Raw genomic sequence first — 19875 nt, forward strand, 5'->3', positions numbered from 1 at the left:
TTGTTGGCACTAGAGCAAAAATAAGCAAATTCAATGTTCAGGTGTTTTGATCAAAACACTTGAAAACGCTTATTTTTAGCGTCTCGGGACGCCTTTCTCTGCATGAGCCCTGAACACCAGAACACCGCAAGTACTGAATTGTGCTCTTTCACATCTTTTTGTTTGTTCAAACTGCGATTTGTTGTTCGTTCAGGTGCAGGAGGGACTTTGAGGAGAACTTCGCAGAAGAGAGCTCAGTTCAGTGTCACTGTCAGTGATACGCGGCTCTCTCTCTCTCGTGCGCACCTAACATGGCACGCGCTACTCTGTTCAGCTTTTCCGCGTCTTGTGTTTGGATGCTTTAATGTTTAAATCGACGAGCGGTAAGGCTTAACAACACGTGGAAAAGATAAGCTTTCGTGACGATGCACAGCAGTGGCCCGTCAACTGTCCTGAGCATCTTTTTAGGCTGGCCTCAGCCAGTCGGTTATATAAAATATCAAGGTGAAAGTCATTATAGCTCCCAACCCAACTTTGAGAATAGATTAACAGCGATATTTTTTTTATCGCCGATAAGAGTCTTGCGTTAATGCAGCAATGCAGCAAACAGCAAATGCAGTTAATGCCGATAACGGCCAACCACTAATATATATATATATATATATATATATATATATATATATATATATATATATATATATATATATATATAATATATAATTATAAGCGACTTACAGATGAGGACAGTGAAAGCAATCAAAATAACAAAAAGAGCAATGATATATAAGTGCTATAGCAAGTCTTAGTTAGGTTAACACAGTACACGTAGCATGGGATTTTAAATCCTTGGTCCTTGCATCACTTTTCTGTTGGGATCCTCCAAGACTTGACCCCAGCTCCTCTCTGCACTCTATCCTCTCATTCAGGTACTTTGGTGAGCCTTCGATGTTGTATCCCAAGGATTCTCAGTTCAGTGTGACTTTGACGTTGTGTCCCCAATGACGCTCTGGTTGATGTGACTTGACGTTACGTCACAGAAGACGCTTGGACTGGTCCCCGCTGAGAGGTTTCTTTTGCTCTGTGGAGTGACCATTCTTTTGTTTTTCCTGTTTGCCTAGTGAGGGCTAAATAAACCTTTTGTTACCTGCAACTGAATCCTGCGTATCCCTGACAGAACGGTCTGACCACGATGGATTCAGCAGGTGCAGACCAAGTAAGAGTCGCAGTCAGTCAACAAGGCATTCTTCTGGGACAGCATTCCAGTCAGTTGACCACCACCTAAAGGGAGATCGAGTGCCTCACAGCCCAAGTAGCGGACCTCAATGTCCAGATTCAGAAGCTCCAGCTTGAAGCCTTGGCCAGCAGATCGGCTACTACCTTTGGCCATCCCCAGTCTCGTGCTGAGCCTGAACCCCATGCCAATAGTCCGCCGCCATATGATGGGGACCCTAACTCCTGCCGTGCCTTTTTGTCCCAATGCTCTCTGGTCTTCGCTCTCCGGCTCGGCGCTATGTTACAGAGGAGTCCCAGGTAGCATTCGTAATCACCCTCTTGAAAGGAAAGGCCCGGCACTGGGCAACAGCTGTGTGGGATGCACGTGCTCCATTCTGTGCCACTTTCCAGGACTTCAGAGCAGAGATGATCAAACTGTTTGACCGCTCTGCTCAGAGTGATGAGGCAGCTGCCCAGTTAGTGCGGTTGAGCCAGGGCAGACGTTCAGTCACTGATTACTCCATCCAGTTCAGAACTCTGGCAGCCTCCTGTGACTGGAATGAGGCAGCTTTGCGTGCAAGGTTTTGGGAAGGTTTGGATGACGACATCCAGGATGAGATTGTTACTCACGAGCTCCCTCAAAGTCTTGACACCCTTTCTGGATCTGGCCCTCCATGTGGAGGGGCGCCTTCAGCGTCGACATCAGCGGCGTGCTGCTCAGTCCTCCTGGATCCTGGAGGAGGGCGCCCCTAGTAGTGCTTCCACCTCCTTGTCACCATCAACGGACCCTGAGCCTATGCAAGTGGGGCGTCTTCGCCTTACCCCTAAAGAGAAGCAGGATCGTTTGATTCGGGGCCTGTTTCTGTACTTTGGAAAGCCAGGCCATCGAGCTATCCAGTGCCCGTTAAAATCCAGAGCCCATCAGTAGTCCGGGGGATCCTGGTGGGTGCTACTCCTCATGTCGACTCCCCTATCTCTCGTACCCTGTTAAAGGTTTCTATTCAGCATAAGGACTCCTTTCATTCCTGTTCTGCACTGGTTGACTCTGGTGCCGAAGGCAACTTCCTGGATGCCTCTGTTGTGGCACAGTGGGGTATTCCTACCATTTCTCTTCCTTCTCTTATTTCTGTTCACTTCCTAAATGGTCTCCTCATCTCTTCCATCACCCATTCCACTACCTCTGTAAGTTTAACTGTATCTGGCAATCACCGTGAGGTAATTGAGTTGTACCTCCAAAATGTCTTGGTTCTGCTTTGTCTCCTGGCTCTATGTCTTCTGTTTTTCAGGTTGAGGAGGGTGATCTTGCCGGGGTCCCAGAGGGGTACCGTGATCTTTGTCAGGTCTTCAGCAAGTCCTGGGCCACATCCCTGCCTCATCATCGGCCGTATGACTGCGCCATCGATCTTCTCCCAGGCACTTCTCCGCCCAAGGGTCATTTGTATTCCCTGTCTGGTCCTGAGAGAGATGCCATGGACAAGTATATTCAGGACTCCTTAAATGCCGGCCTCATCCGGCCCTCTTCCTCACCTGCTGGGGCTTGGTTCTTCTTTGTTAAGAAGAAGGATGGTTCCCTAAGACCCTGCATTGACTACCGTGGCCTTAATGACATCACTGTAAGAGACAGGTATCCTCTGCCTTTGATGTCGTCAGCCTTTGGGTTGTTACAGGGAACCAAGCTAGACCTCCGTAATGCCTACCATTTGATCCATATACGTGAGGGGGATGAGTGGAAGACAGCATTTAACACCCCGACGGGACACTTTGAATACCGGGTCCTACCCTTTGGGCTTACTAATGCCCCAGCTGTCTACCAGGCCCTGGTGAATGATGTGTTGAGGGGCATGGTGAACAGATTTGTCTTTGTGTACCTTGATGATATTCTTATCTTCTCTCCCTCATTGCAGGTCCACCCTCAACATGTCCGTCAGGTGCTACAACGGCTGCTGGAGAACCAGCTGTACGTCAAGGCGGAGAAGTGCGTGTTCCAAGTCGGTTTCGTTCTTGGGGCATATTATCTCGACGGAGGGGATCAAGGCCGATCCCGCTAAGGTAAGGGGCGTGGCCGAGTGGCCAACCCCTGACTCACGGAAGGCGTTGCAGCGGTTCTTGGGGTACACCAACTTCTATAGGCGATTCATCAGGAACTTTAGCCTGGTTGCTGCACCCTTAACTGCACTCACCTCTCCTAAGGTATCGTTCATATGGAATGTACAAGCTCAGGAGGCCTTTGGTGCTCTCAAGTCCCATTTCATCTCTGCTCCTGTTCTTTGTCTCCCAGATCCGGAACGGCAATTCATTGTTGAGGTGGATGCTTCTGATGTCGGGATAGGGCACTTTTTTTTGGGTGGTTTAATTTCTCACTCTCGTATGGGCCATGATCCAAGAATGTTAAACCTGATGCCCTTTCTCGTTTGTTCGAGAATCCCGGTGAGGAGGTGAGCCCCAGTACCATTTTCTCCAGAGAGGTGGTGGTGGGGTCCCTTTCTTGGGATGTCGAGCGATGGGTAAGGGAGGCCGTGCAGGAGGGGGAGGTCCCAAAGGGGTGTTCGGGGGGGTCGGTTGTTGGTACCGGCTGCGCTGCATCCTGAGGTCCTTCGGTTGGGTCATGAGTCCAGAGTTGCCTGTCATCCAGGGGTTCAGAGATCGCTGGCTGCCATCCGTCAGTGATTTTGGTGGCCATCCATGGTCCAAGATGTCAGGCAGTTTGTGTTGGCTTGCTCCGTTTGTGCTCAGAATAAGACTTCTAACCAGTCTTCTGTTGGTCTGTGACAGCCTCTACCCATTCCCTCTCGTCCATGGTCACATCTGGCCCTTGATTTAGTCACTGGCCTTCCCCTGTCGAGAGGTAAAACCGTTATTCTGATGGTGGTGGACCGCTTCTCCAAGGCGGCCCATTTTATCCCCTTACCCAAACTCCCCTCAGCCAAGGAGACCGCTCAGGTGGTCGTGGACCACGTCTTCTGGATCCATGGTCTTCTGGTTGATGTGGTCTCCGACAGAGGACCACAATTCGTCTCCCGGTTTTGGAGAGAGTTCTGTAGACAGATCGGGGACTCTACGAGTCTGTCTTCAGGTTTCCACCCCCAGACCAATGGGCAGGCCGAGCGAGCCAACCAGGATCTCGAGCGTGCTCTCCACTGTCTAGCATCACAAAGTCCAAGCTCCTGGAGTCAGCAGTTGTCGTGGGTTGAATATGCCCACAATTCCCTCCCGGTGGCGTCTACGGGTATGTCTCCTTTTCAATGTTCTGTCCGTTATCAACCACCCTTTTTCCCTGCACAGAAACCCGAAGCCGCCGTCCCGTCTGCCTTGGCCTTTGTCCGTAGGTGTCGGCGCACCTGGAGGAGGGCTGAGGAGGCCTTGGCCCGGGCTTCCAGACGGATCAAAATAGCGGCTAACCCTATACCCCCTCCCCCCCTTCGTCTAGTAGATGGTACTCCGGTTTACACTGTGAGAAAGCTTTTGGATGTTAGACGCTGTGGTCGGGGTTTCCAGTATCTAGTGGACTGGGAGGGCTACGGTCTTGAGGAGAGGAGTTGGATTCCGGCTCGGGATATTCTGGACCAGATTCTTATTGAGGACTTCCGCAGGCGACAAGGTGAGCCCCTCCTGGTGGTGCTGCTGGAGGGGGAGGGGGGGGGGTTACTGTCATGACTTAGGTCTGAGTTGCTGTATTTTTGTCTTTTTGTCTGTGTGTCTAGTCTCAGAACACATGGGTTTTGTTTTGGCAGCTCATGTGTTCTGCTGTCAGTGTTTCTTCCCCCTCCCACTCATTACCCTTAATTCCCTGTGTTCTGTCACACCTGTAGCCACTCTTTCTTCATTAGCTCTCCTCTATTTTAGTTCCTCTCATGCTCTGTCTTTTGTCAGACCATTGTGATTGTTTAATGATTCGCTGGTGACCGTCTAGTCCTGTTTGCCTAGTCCTGCCTTGTTATGTTGTTTTAGGCTCCAAGTGTTTTTTGATTTTTTGTCTGGAACTGTTCCCTCTCTTCCTGCCAGACTAGACTGGATCCTCCAAGACTTGACCCCAGCTCCTCTCTGCACTCTATCCTCTCATTCAGGGACTTTGGTGAGCCTTCGACGTTGTATCCCAAGGATTCTCAGTTCAGTGTGACTTTGACGTTGCGTCCCCAATGACGCTCTGGTTGATGTGACTTGACGTTGCGTCACAGAAGACGCTTGGACTGGTCCCCGCTGAGAGGTTTCTTTTGCTCTGTGGAGTGACCATTCTTTTGTTTTTCTTTTGGAAAGTATGTTCGAAAAAACTGTTGGTTATGTCTTAAGTGAAAGTAAACAGTTGAGAAAAAAAATTGGATGTGTATTATATTGGATGCATTCATTGTCTCTTAAAAGTGACCGCGCCTAATTTAGCTACTAGGTGCTGTTATTATAATCCAAAAAAATGAAAGAAAGAAAATCACTCACTGCTCTTGACTGAATTACTCCGTAGTTTTAACAAGAATGAGTGCACAGTCAAACCAAAAATTATTCAGACACCATATATTATTAAAAAAAAGTTTTAATAGGTGCAGGACACTTTCATTAATTTAGGTAAGTGAGTATAGCAAAATAAAGCGAACTGTGACATATTAAAACCCCAAAAACTTCATACAGTGGACAACTAGTGAAACTGATAGAAAAAAAAAATGGGACCAAAAATAATTCAGACACTCTGACCTCATGTTTTGCTTATGTGTTTTTTTTTTCTTAAATTGCTAATGCAACCTTTCCACATCAAAGACTGAACAAAATTAAGCATTGCTTGGTAATTGTCCAACAAAGTATTGATATTTGTGTAAATATTGCCATACTAACAGTTGTCTGAAGTTATGCATTACACATCTTTCTATCAAAGTTATCTGATATTATCAAGATGAATTTGTTCTGACAGTTCAACTCTGATTTCTTATCATATTTTATTACCATTTTATAATCTAGAGCAAATAAACTGTGATAATGTAAGAAATGTTGAAAGTGTCTGAATACATTTTGCTTTGACAGTCAATTTAATTTTTACAGTGAAGACTATGCAGTGCTATTTTATATTTATTTATTTATTCTGTACCTGGACACCTACAAACATGAAACAACTTAAACATTGTGCAGTTAGCACAAATAAATAAATAGAATGAACATATAAATTAAACAATTTCAAACAGGGCCCACTGGTACAATCGCACCGGGGCCCCGCTAACCCCAACTACAGCCCTGTAGCTCGCTGAGGTGCTCGTCCAGCTCATGCTGAGACTGGGATCTGCCGTTGTGGGTCAGAGGGTCTCTTCTGGACTGTTTTGGGGGCAGAGCCGGCGGCTGCTCGTCTGTCGTCACATCAGGAGACCTGGAAAAACATTCATGCAAAAATGCATTTATAAATACACCACGTATTGCATTTGTGGGCAGTGTAGCTTAGATGTCAGAGCTGGTAACTGCAAGATTCATCAAATAAATACATAAATAACAAATGACATGTTAATAAATAAAAAGTCTGCAAAAAGCCTCTGTAATAGTGTATGTATGATTTGTATGAAGGAGCATTTGTGTAAGTGTTTAGCGCCATCTATTGCATTTTTAGAGAGACAAACATCCAATCCAATTCAAACCTCCTCCAATTAATATAGAAACAGACTGTGTAATTTACAGATTATGTAGTTTTTATACTTAGGATGCACTTATTAAAACCTGTCCAATCTGTTTATCAATTTGGAGGCAAGAAAGAATATCTTATTAAAAATCCAGTTTGTATCATTTACACACAGTATTCTCAAGCTAAACTAATTGAAATAATATACTAAAACCATAAATCAAGAGATTGATGTTAGGTATTACAATATTATTAATGTACAGTATGAATTATCAATAACTACAGTTACAATTAATGAGCTGAGGTTTCTACTATAAGAAAATGCGCTTAAAAGAGTTAAATCTGGTAGTACCTATTAAATTTAATAACTATATGATAAAACAAACTTCCTAAACTATAAACTTAAGCATTAAATTTAATATAATAGTTTTTCCAAATCCTAGTGCAGCAAAACTAAGCAATAAAATCAATAATGAAATGAACAGTAAAACAAAAGTTAACGTCAATAGCAAGTAATTTTTTACTCTTACACTGTAATATTTATATTATAAGTGGTGCATAAAATGTGTACTGTATATTCACACTTTTGTTTAGTTTAAAAAAATTTAGCACTATATATGAACAAACATCGAAAGTTAAATATCCAATACAGGCTGATAAACAAGATAAATTATTTCTTATTATTATTTACATTAATTTTTTCCCCATAATTCTATTTACTTTTTTATCTTTTTTGTGTATTTTTTTGACAGCAAAATTTTAGATATGACAAACTCTGACCTCTCACACATCTTTTCACTTATTACATTTTCATAACTTTTTCAGTTGTGCATGATTTCTAAGACAGAGTGGGATTAGGGCATCTACAGGGTCTTAAGCTTCGAAAAGACAGACAACTAACTCGTGCCTGGCTCTGCGTTTAAAACGAATGTAAATTAAGACTAACTGGTTGCTAGTTTCACTTCTATGAAATGAAACATTTAAGAACATTTTCTACTTGTTCTTAAAATCCCAAATACTAAACTAATACAATTGAGGTTAATTCTATAAAATCAGTTATACCTTTATAATCTTAACTGCTGAAAAAAAAATTTCTTTCAAATTATATTTATATAATATATATGATATAGAACTATACGATATACGATATAGAACTATACGATATACGATATAGAACTACGGTGGCCGAGAGTGCTCAACACGCTGCAACTTAAGAAAACACATCAGCAAATGAAGAAAACATCTTCATCAGTTTGACAACACAAGTATTGCAAATCATCACAACACATGCATATAACGAAACGCGCTGCAAATCATCACAACACATGCATATAACGAAAAGCACTGCAAATCCTTCACAACATATGCATATAACGAAACGCGCTGCAAATCATTACAACACATCCATATAACCAAACGCGCTGCAAATTCTCGCAACAAATGCATATAACGAACGCGTTTCCTTATATGCATGTGTTGTGATGATTTGCAGCACTTGTGTTGTCAAACTGTTGAAGATGTTTTTTTTATTTTATTTGCTGGTGTTTTTTCAATTTGCATGTGTTTTCTTAAATTGCAGCGCTTTGAGCTCTCTCGGTCGTATAGAACTCCCTCCCAAAACACAATTGAAAGGATTTCAGGGTTATAATGGGAATTGTATTGGACAGAACAACAGTAATTCCTATTGGAATAATGCCAAAAACAAAAAGGAATTTTGTAATATTTCATGGAAACTTTTTTTCTTCTTCTTTTTCAGCAGGGTAATGATACTCATACTTTGCTGCACATACATTTTAAAATCGCAAATCAAATTGCAATCCTAGTGTCCATGTAATTGGCTGATTAGCAATTTGTGTTATCCAGCAACTGAACAGACGTACCTAATAAAGTGACCAGTGAGTGAGTATATATATATATATATATATATATATATATATATATATATGAATATGTGTGTGTGTGTGTGTGTGTGTGTGTTATAGACACTTTGCTCTAGTGTAAGTCTAGTAATAAGTTTGACCTCTGTCGTTTCTCTTGTAGGCGACTTGTAAAACCTCTTAAAATCTCTGTCTCCTATTCCTTACCAACCTGAATCAAAACAAAAGATTCAAATGAGTAAACCCACCACCAACAAAAGGGTTTTTTGAAAGTCATGACTCTGAAGGGATCGGTGACGGAAAGTGTGTGAGAGGGGAGAGAGTGAAGCACGCCAGAGACCGTCAAACATCCGCCTCAGATACGAGCTCGACTCGGTCTGAGTGAGAAGAGCTATGTGGAAAGATAAAGTGCAGATTGAGACACTACCTTAGTAGGGCATAAGAAAAGAGCTGCGAATTAGGACATTAAGCTACGACAGGTACGAAAGCGAAAGGTGAAAGACAAAATAATTATGTACAGGGATCATAAGGAACACAATCTAATTATACCTCACCTTTGTACGGTGTGTCTGGGACATATAATCACAGATCCACATGACTCGAACACATTGTAATTACATGCCTTTGGGCTGGTGAAAGTGTACTTCACTAGAATAGGTTGGTAATGATGCTAAATGCAGTACCGCCGGTCCCTATATGCAGAGTACGCAGTCTGCGTAGGGCACCAACTCCCAGAAGGGGCACCATCGAAGTTGCTCAAAAAAACTAAAAAAAAAAAAAAATGTGAAAAAAATTTTTTTTAAACATTTGAAACACACCTCATGTTTGTGGCTGAATGTTCATAATTGATGGATGGACATCTATGCCCGGGTAAAGGACATCAGCAATCAAGTGCAAAGAAAAGAAAACTAAAAGTAAAAAAAATAAACAGGCATAAAGTTGGCTTTGACATTGGACATTCGAGAGTCTCAAATTTAGGGACCGTCTCTAAAGTTACATGCGCTATTGGTATACACTTTTCTAACGTCAGTAGCATTTGAGGAGAATGACTTACAGTGATAAAAACAACTGTAATTGTTCATCTGGGTGTCAGCTATAATGCACAATTAAATTGAATGTTTGATATTTATTAAAATAAACTGTAAATCATATGCGAAGAACGCAGTACTTGTACATTAAACGTTTTCCTCCTATAGAAAATCATTATAAATAAAACGCATAATGTAGCTTAATGGACAAAGACAGTGAAAAAAACGAGTTGCAGACAGTTTATTCTATATGTAAAAATGCTTAACGCGAAACCACATTTATTCACCACCACAGCTTCTTGTCTCCATTGGCAACAAGCACGAATTGTGTCGATTGCAAGTGTCTCAGGTAGCAGAGAGTGCAAGTAGCGATTGCAAGTGACATTGTTATTTTGTTTATTTTTTTTCTTGTCTTCGCCACCTGGCTACTGTTATAAAATATAAAATGTTGGGAAATTCAAACAAAAAGTAAAAAAAAAAACGATAAAATAAAAAAATAAAGACTGCAAGTGACATCACTAGCGGAAGTGCAAGTGTCTGAGAGTGCAAGTCTGAGATTGCAAGTGCAAGTCTGCAGCCAGACCCTCTTGACTTTTTTACTTGATTTAAATTTCTATTTTCACCCCATAGTATTTGTTTTTGTTTTTCCATCATCATATTTGAGGAAGGGGGGGACAATACAATCCTTCTTAGGGCACCCATTTGGCCATCAGCGGCCCTGGCTAAATGAGTGGGAAAAAGTAAAGTTCACATTCACCTTTTAAAAGAATAAAACTAATGTGTGTACAAAATGCAAGTTTTGGCCAATTGCAATCCATATTGAGTACCCGCGGAAATATTTCAAGTGTTAAACGGTGCGAGAAAACACTTAAAAGAGCTTTAATATATTTAAAAATATAATATAACAAATATTAATTTAGTAATCTCTATATAAGTGATGTGAACGCAATCCAATTAATGGTTTACTGTTCTCCTTGGGGAAGATCATACTATGATCGGTGACTAAAGTACGCTTGTTTTATTGTATTCAGTTAAATCAGGCTTATATTCCTCATATATGTTCACATCTAATCATAAAGGTTGTATACTGAAATTGATAGTGAACTAGTAGGCTATAGCCGGCTCATTCTGCACATACCAAACAGGGCAATAAACCTTATCAGACACAGTCACAGTCACTGCACAAGTGAAAGAGAAACCCTTCACAACAACTTTCATTTGTTATAAAAGTTGTAATAGAAATAAATAAGTAACATTTTATATAAAATGTTACTAGTACATTTCAACAAAGCTTGACATAAAGCAAATTCAATTAAATTTGAAATAATTGCTTATTTTAGACATGTTTTAGTAAATATGAAAATAATTATAGCCTACACTCTGAAAAAGGCAGATGGTTATTTCAGGCCAACTTTGGGTGAAATATTGACTAACCCAATCGTTGGGTTAAATTTTTACATTAAATTTTTAACCCAAAAGTTGGGTTATTCCAAATTTGACCCAATGTTGGGTCGAAATAAACCTTATTTTTTTTTTTATATATTTAAGTGTGCATATTTAAAATTGTTTATTTTCGATTATTATTTGAATAAATAAGTAACATTTTATATAAAAAGCATATTACATTTTATAAAATGTTATACTTCATATTTTAATTTATTACATTATTATATATTAGCCCAAAAAAAATGCATGCACATAAAAATGGTAGAATAATTGGTCAAATTACAGTTTTAGTTTTTCAAAATTCTAAAAAATGAAAAAGTTCTATTTTTAAATGTGAAATTAACTACAAATATTTTATTGAGTCTTCATGATGTGTGGTTATAAAGATGGCATACATTAAAATGCTAGAATATTAATAGGTAATTTTTTTAAACACTTTGAGATTACTCATGGCATGTCCCACCGCAGTACTTATATGAATTATATAAAGTAATACCTTTGACAGTATGAACTACTGACCTTTATAGCCTTATGTAATGTTAAATGGCTGTAACTGTTAGCAAACGTTATAAAGTGGTACTCTTTTTTATGTCTATCCTGACCCATCAAACCCTAAATTTTGGGTAATTAACCAAGAATTAATGTTTATTGATAAAATCTTGTAGATCAGGTTAGGAGTGCCTCAGGGCTTCGTCCTGGGCCATTTTACAGACGCTCCCTTGGAAACACCTGTTTGATATTTTTCCAAAAATCATTGCCATAAAAAAGCTAAAATAACCACACCCCCCAGGTCAAACTGTATAAAAAGGTACTTGGTTCTCCAAAACCATTAAGCAGCTGTCAGAAGTGTCCAGCAAAGGCAACAGGAACGCAAACCAGGTTATGCAGTCTTTTTCACGCAAGAGCCTGTCCGGCTCCAGCTCTCGTCCCTTCTCCTCGCTCTCGCTCGGCGGTGGATACTCTAGGCGCATCGCCGTCGGTCACGCGCCAAGTATCTACGCAGGTGCAGGTGGCTCCAGCGTGCGCGTCTCTTACGCTCAGAGTAGCAAGAGCGGTTTCGACCTGGCCAGCGCGCTCGGCGGCGGTGACAATGGCTTCGGTGCGGCTTTCAACGAGAAGACCACCATGCAGAACCTCAACGACCGTCTGGCGAGCTACTTGGAGAAGGTGCGCTCCCTGGAGAAAGCCAACGCGCAGCTGGAGTTCCAGATCCAGGAGTGGTACGAGAAGAGAACCCCCGTCTCCAAAGACTACAGCCACTATTACGTCACCATTGAAGATCTGCACCAAAAAGTGCGTAACTGTACATTGCATAACTATAACATTTATGTGATTTGAAACGTGGAAATTGAAAATATTTCAATGAAAAGTGAACCACTCTACTTATGACCATAGTACTACTATAACCATTATATTTTATTGACGTAAAACAGTAAATTAATACAATTAATAATGTAATAATGTCACCAGTGTTGTTATATATATATGACAGATATATATATATATATATATATATATATATATATATATATATATATATATATAAACTAGAAATTTTATTTTGGCAACTGACATAAATCATATTTATGTAATAAGGTAACTACAACTAAATATATCTAATAAACCAAAAATAATCTATATGGACATGTTTTATATATATATGAATGTAAATGTCAGTAAGTTCTGTTCTTTATCTGTTTGTCTTTAGATCGCCGTCGCCAGCATGGACAATGCCAGAATCATCCTTCAGATTGACAGCACCAAACTGGCAGCTGAGGACTTCAAAGTCAAGTTAGTACAAGAAAAACCTTCACCTTCTAATTACATCATTTAAAACCTCTATTTTAATGAAGTCAAGTCACCTTTATTTATAGAGCGCTTTAAACAAAATACCTTGCGTCAAAGCAACTGAACAACATTAATTAGGAAAACAGCGTGTCAATAATGCTAAATGACAGCTAAAGGTAGTTCATCATTGAACTCAGTGATGTCATCTCTGTTCAGTTTAAATAGTAGTTTAAATATTTGATATCACACTCCAGTCTAGCAATTAAGTAAAAAAAAAACTGCTTAGTCTATACCGGTAGACCAATCTTTCATTCCCAGCAAGGGTTTCCCCTAATTTTATTTGCTTTTTAATGTCACACCCCATATTTTATCCCTTGAGTTTTTTTTAGATTCCTAACCTAATCATTGTTATTCTTGGCGGCTTCAGGTATGAGAATGAATTGGCGCCGCGTCAGTCCGTGGAGGCCGATATCGCCGATCTGAGAAAGGTTCTGGACGAACTCACCATGACTCGCTCAGACCTTGAGATGCAGATTGAGGGTCTGAAGGAAGAGCTGGTCTACCTGAAGAAGAACCATGCAGAGGTGAGATCAAAAATGTTTTATGGGCTGGTCGAACCTGGTACAGTGAAGCAAGATCATTACCAGATAATTCACCAAACCAATAATCTTTTCCAATCAAGTGTAGCTTTAAAAATTAGGCACTTTTAGAAACACTAGTTATTTAATTAAATGTCACCTGAAGGTTTCAAGGTGCGGTCACATTTACCACACCAATAGTCATACAATAGCTCATGTAAAATTTCTACCACAAGGGGAGCTTTATTTGATCAAACTGCATAGTCAGACCCTTAATCATTACTCTCCGCTCAAATTCCTACTAGTTTTTAGTATAAATGTTAAAAAAAGATATTTCCTGCTAGCTGCATCTAGAGGGAGCGATTTGAAACTATTTTGTGAAATTTCATTAGTCAAAGATCAAGCATATCCATCTCCTACAACATCAATTGCCACTTTTCAGAACAAACCATTCTTCGGAAAATGTGCAATTTACAAAAAAGGTGCATAAGCTACCAGCTATATCATTGTTCTGTAGGAACTCGCAACACTTCACGCTCAAATGTCCTCCGGGAGCGTAAACGTTGAGGTTGACGCTACACCTCAGCAAGACATGGCCCGCATCATGGAGGAGATCCGACAGCAATATGAAGGCGTCATTGATAAGAACCGCAGAGATATGGAGTCCTGGTACAAGAGCAAAGTAAGTGTTTGTTTTTATTCTCGATGGCTAAAACATACTCAATCATGCGGACATTGACCGCAAATCTCTGTCCCAACAGTTCGACGAACTGAACAAGCAGGTAACCACCAGACAAGAAGACCTGACATTGTCCCGCAGTGAAATCAGTGATCTTAGGAGGACACTTCAGAGCCTGGAGATTGAACTGCAGTCACAGCTCAGCTTGGTAAAAGTCTTTCTTTCTCTTTGAATTTCATTTTGCAATAGCTGTCTCTAGAGGGAGCCAATTGCGCAATTAATTATGCACCCTCACCGTTCTTCTACGTGTTATGATTTGACAGAAAGCAGCACTGGAAGGCACACTGGGAGAGACAGAGTCACGGTACAGCATCCAGCTCAGCCATTTGCAGGGCGTCATTAACAGCCTGGAGGCGGAGCTTTCTCAGGTGCGCATTGACATCGAAAGACTGGGCACCGAATACAAACTTCTCCTAGACATCAAGACCAGACTAGAGTTGGAGATCACTGAGTACAGGAGACTTCTGGATGGAGAGGGCATTCAGTAAGTTTTTACAAATAAATTTGTCTTTACAAAGATAACAAAAGTTGTACGATATTTATTTTAATTTTTTTGTTACAGGAAACAGACAGTCCAAGTTGTAGAGATTGTACCTCCTCTTTCTCCCAAGCGTAAGTGTTTTTAAAGGGTGTCCTTTTTTGGGTGGGAAAAATTGATTATAGATATGAATTTTTATTTTATTTGTATTTAAATTAAATTTAAATACAAATAAAATGTTGATAATTAGATGCGTTTGTGTAGTTTTAACTTACTATTTTTCCTCTCCAGACGAACCTGTGGTGTCCAAGCGTGTTCGGACAATAATCGAAGAGGTGGTTGATGGAAAGGTCGTTTCTCGAACAGAGGATGTGGACGTTGAGGTCGTGAACAAGTAAAAACGATGGCAGTGAGATCCATAAAGTCGGCATGAATTTTCAGCCTCAGTTCGGCTGATTAATTTATCCATGTTCAACATCTCATGTGAAATGCAAAGAAAAAATAAAAAGACAAGCTGCGAAATTAAATGTTTGTTCTTTCATTCCTGTACCAGTAGCAGGTCGACATTCATCAAAAACAACACTGAAAATAGAAGTTTGAGCTGATTATATTTGATTTGACGTGTGTCACAAACGCCAAAAGACGAGTCAGCTTAATTAAGCACAGTTTCAAAAGGTATGCCAGTAAGAAACAAAACATTCTGTACAAAAGACGTACTCGCTCTCTCACAAACACAACTCGGAGATATATAAACATTGCACAATTTCCTGTGTACTTCTCTGACATTTTAAAAACATACTAAAACAAAAATAACCACCGTTATCTTTTGAGAACACTTTTAATATATAACATTGTATTTACAAGTATTTCACATATGACACTATGTAGTTAAGAGCCCCCCCCCCCCCTCCACCCACACAGGTGTCCGTATTTGACAAAATGTTCAACATAAATAATTAAACAGCATATTTTTCCCCATCACACGATTACAGTATAAATTCTACAGTAGCACAGCTGACTACCAAAGTCAGTTGCAAAGTGCTGTCCTTTCTTTCATTCGTTTTTTGTTAAATACAAAAATACCACCACTTCCGACGCAACGTCGGGAGTAAATTTCTAGCTGCGGCGCTATAACGACGTACACTGAAGCAAAATCGGCTCACATTCAAAACAGTGGGCGTGATTGGTCCTTAATGCCAAATCGTTTGTGCAATGGCACTGCAAAACATTGAATGGGGGAAATGTTCATAAAGGCCATTTGCAAACAATTACGATGGTCCGGAGTGTCAAATTAAAACATTTCGCTCCATAATTCTTACGTATCTTTTCTCTTCAGGATCTTGATCGTAAAATTTTGCACTTGTGGTGAATAAAACATTAACGTGGCCAATAAGTTCTGTAAATGCCATCATCTCTACAGTCATAGCAAGAACTAAATGAACTATGACCACCAACCAGTATATTGCAGGTAATTGCTAACAGGTGACTAGTTTAGAAGAGGAGATATGGATAAGCATAACCAATCATAAGCCAATATAAACCGGTATCTTCAAGGAGTGGAGCATATACATTTTCTCAATGAAAAGTACAAAACTATCCATACAAGATGAACTAAAATCTGAAGGTAGTCAGTTTCTTACAGTAGAAGTTTTGAAAATTTGATCGTAAACATGGAAGATAATTGGTAATTGTTAATATGTGATATGTTACACTAACCAGAGAGGACGCTAGACTAAATCGTACATTAAACATTTCATTTGCGTCCATACTTATCAAGTATCCAGTTTCCGCCAGCGAAGCTATTGTGAAATTCACAGCTTTATTTTCTAAATAAAATGCTTCAAAGATCCGGCAAACATGGATCTGAAAGAAGAACAGCTGCCTGATGCATTTTTAACAATACAAACGTCAGCCGTTACGTACTACACAGAGCCTTGCAATAAATAGCGATTAGCCAGAGCGACACACCAATTAGTTTTAGAGGCAAACTGCTGTGAAATTTGGCAGCAAGAAACATCGTCACCATGGCCCACTTTGTCAACTCAGCTGGTGGCCTGTTAATTTAGCTTAGTTTAGAGAGAACTGTAACACTACATGGAAACTTTATCAAGTAACGAAAGTACTTTACAAAAATCTAAGTACTTTACGAAAGACTATCTTTAAAGCGCCAGGGTTAAAACAAATGAAATGTGTATTGTTAAAAGCATTTTTGTTTGACGATAAAAAAAAGAAAAAAAAGTATGTTAACGTGTTTTTTTACATAAACATTAAAACAATTAAGGTCCCAGGCGGGAAAAGGGAAGAGAATGGGCCAAGCACCTGTTGCTTTCAAGTTAACTGTTAAAAATCCCCCAAAACAAATAAAACACAAAATGTGCTGTCGTTAGTTGCGAGAGTTAATTCTGACATGGACTGTGGCTCATTTCAGCTTTTGGCACAAAATCAAAAGCACATTTCTTTCTCTAACCTAAATAATGACCATTATTAACAGTACCTAACTCATCAGTAACCTGATACTTTTTTTTTTAAACAAAAAAAAATCCCCTTAAGTCATTGTTTGTCGCTGAAAAGTGCAATAGTGCTTTTTCGTCTGTATTCTAGTGGGTCACCGCCTTCCAGCAGGGGGCGATAGCGGGCTGAGCGCAGATCTCACTGGCAGTAGTTGTAAATCACAGAAAGATCCTCAGAAAAATTGAAGGACGGTTGTTTATTCTTCCTTTTCGTCCGGAGGCTCAGTCTTGCACGGCTTTACGATCTCCTCATCGTAAACTTTCAGAATCGCTTCACAGACAAAACGGTACTGGCTCTGAAAACAAACAAAATGGATTTCAAGTGACTCAGACGTTTAACGAATAAACAAAGCTGTAGATCATATTAGAGCTCAAAAATGTTTTATGGGAAAAATATTAATAAACAAGGGAAGAATTTATCTTTTGATAAGTTTGCAAAGTTTGTAGCATGGAATTTTGGAACTTGGAACTTTGAGTAACTTAATAGTAATTCAACTAAATTGTTCCTGTAGCGCATGACAGAACTATAAATTGCTTTTGGGAAAAAGCATTTGCCATTAATGTGCATCTGAATGTGACGTTAACAGTAGCGGATCAATTCAACGCAACTCATCCAACTGGTTTGACACGGTTTTTAGAGTCTGTCTGTATTAACCCACTGCTATAAATAGTTTTTGGAAAAAGCTTTTGAATTTAAATGCGCATCTACATACTAAATGAAACATTACTTGTCAATCAAACAGTCTCTTCCTACAGTATCTAAGTGGGCTGACTCACAGGGGTCTGGATCATCATGGCACGCTGGTCTCTCATGGTTCTGACGATGTCTAAAGGATACACCGACTGACCATTTTCTATCAAACACATCGCTGTCTCCATGGTGATAAGCACCCCGGTGCGACCAATCCCAGCGCTGGAAGAAAAAGGGGTGGAGTTAATAAACAGCTTAGCTCATGAGATGTTGATTATGGATACAGTCAAGACATTTTTTAGGCATGACCTGCAATGAACCACTACAGGTTCTGGCGCCTCCGCTCTTTTGCTGCGTACTTGACTGACAAAGTTCAAGAAGTCTGATGAATCGTCTGGAACGCCGTGATCGGGCCATGCCAAGTACTGCATCTGACAAATCTGCCTTTCTTCTTTACTCTGAAAAAAATTCCAAACTGATATTAGCACAGAAATCTATTTACACTGACAATAAGAAAGGTTTTAAGAGATGCGTCACCTCCAAGTGAGTAAGCGTCAAATCTCTGAGCAGGTATGCGGAGTTCCCTTCCTCTGACACACATGTAACCTGAAAGCCTCCATAGGTGCCACTTGCCGAAACGTTTGGCCAGTATTGATGACATTTCACCTAAAACAGAAAATTTCAAGATATATATTATATCTTGGCATAATCACTGATAGAATTCAGAACACAATCTGTGGAGGACGAAAGCTAATGTAGGGCGGGACTTGATTTCTCTGACAGGATTTTATTGGATTGTTTGACTTTGGAACACACTAAACCAAAAATTAATTGGTTAATATTTAGGCCCCGCCCTCAAAGTCATGGCTATACTAGCAGAAACGAAAATGTTTATACATTCTTACATTTTTAATATATAAACAAATAATACAATTAGATCAGATTATTAAAGATACTTAAAAAAAAATTAGCAATGAATCTGGCACATACATATGACCAGGGAAGTAATTTATTTTTAACTAAATGAATTTACTAAATGTAATAAATGGCCAATTGTTAATGTTGACTAATTATAGTTCATTAAAAAAATTGAATATAAAAACAAAACTTGAAAAATTACTTCTAGAACTTTGGATTATTTTATCCTTTATTTCTTTTACATATAAATATATATATATATTATTAAAAAATATTTTTTTAGCACCTTTGTCTGTGAATCATTTCTTTTTATTGACATTTTTTAAGAAATATCTTCATACCCTGCCACGTTCAACTTGTGTGGTGAGCATGACCACTAGGGCGGCGCTCTGTTCCCACACCATCTGCCAGAAGTCAGAGCAGGTCCCAGGAAGAGGCCCTTGGCAGGCGATATATCGCTTTACTTCACCTTTACCTGGGATTTCCATCTGAAAACACACAGATATATACAGATGACAATTAACTAAATGACAAAACATTAACAAAATAACTTTTAAATAACCATAATCAATGATGAATGCTCACATTAATGAAATTTGCATTGATATAATCGTCAGTCCCCTTCAACACGACTCGAGTGGTGTCATCTGTGTCAGGAAATAAACCGGTATGAGCATCCAGCTAATCATCAAGTCCAAAACAAACACAAGCTGTGTGAACTCACATGGAGAAATGTCCCGATAGCGGTTTTTGGAGACGTTTTGTGGCAATCTGGCGCATGACATGAACATCCCAGGACGTTTCCTGTACAGTTGCTGTAAACAAAGGAAATGATTAAGTTAACTAAATACAATTTCTGGCTAAGTTTTAAACAAAAATAGGTTGCACTTTATTTTACAGTACGTGTACTAACATGTACTTATAGTGTACTTACAGTGTATTTATCTAAGAAAGTTCTGGTAACACATGGTAACTACATGGGGTAGGGTTAGGTTTAGGGGTAGGTTCAGGGTTAGTACCTAGTTATTACATAGTTATTGTAATTAC

General features: G+C 39.8%; 2 protein-coding genes across 4 annotated transcripts in view; one reads left to right on the plus strand and one right to left on the minus strand.

The window, feature by feature from the left end:
* Positions 1–15236, plus strand: part of LOC127988231 (keratin, type I cytoskeletal 19) — a 34010-nt gene extending 18774 nt beyond the window's left edge. The window contains exons 2-9 of the mRNA XM_052590864.1: positions 12130–12419; positions 12835–12917; positions 13342–13498; positions 14010–14174; positions 14254–14379; positions 14495–14715; positions 14794–14843; positions 15001–15236. Coding sequence (XP_052446824.1) covers positions 12130–12419; positions 12835–12917; positions 13342–13498; positions 14010–14174; positions 14254–14379; positions 14495–14715; positions 14794–14843; positions 15001–15107 — 1199 coding nt within the window. The 3' untranslated portion in view covers positions 15108–15236. The remainder of the gene's footprint in view (positions 1–12129; positions 12420–12834; positions 12918–13341; positions 13499–14009; positions 14175–14253; positions 14380–14494; positions 14716–14793; positions 14844–15000) is intronic.
* Positions 15237–15298: 62 nt separating this feature from the next.
* The window catches only part of LOC127988229 (tyrosine-protein phosphatase non-receptor type 4), a 37293-nt gene continuing 32716 nt past the window's right edge, over positions 15299–19875 (minus strand). For all 3 annotated transcript variants that reach the window (XM_052590861.1, XM_052590859.1, XM_052590860.1), the window contains exons 21-27: positions 19553–19643; positions 19414–19475; positions 19170–19316; positions 18448–18576; positions 18220–18368; positions 17997–18132; positions 15299–17515 (exon numbers count right to left, since the gene is read on the minus strand). In XM_052590861.1, the coding sequence (XP_052446821.1) occupies positions 17417–17515; positions 17997–18132; positions 18220–18368; positions 18448–18576; positions 19170–19316; positions 19414–19475; positions 19553–19643 (813 nt within the window). In that variant the 3' untranslated portion in view covers positions 15299–17416. The remainder of the gene's footprint in view (positions 17516–17996; positions 18133–18219; positions 18369–18447; positions 18577–19169; positions 19317–19413; positions 19476–19552; positions 19644–19875) is intronic.

This window comes from Carassius gibelio, chromosome B22 (genome assembly GCF_023724105.1).
Source record: "Carassius gibelio isolate Cgi1373 ecotype wild population from Czech Republic chromosome B22, carGib1.2-hapl.c, whole genome shotgun sequence".
NCBI classification, from domain to species: Eukaryota; Metazoa; Chordata; class Actinopteri; order Cypriniformes; family Cyprinidae; genus Carassius; species Carassius gibelio.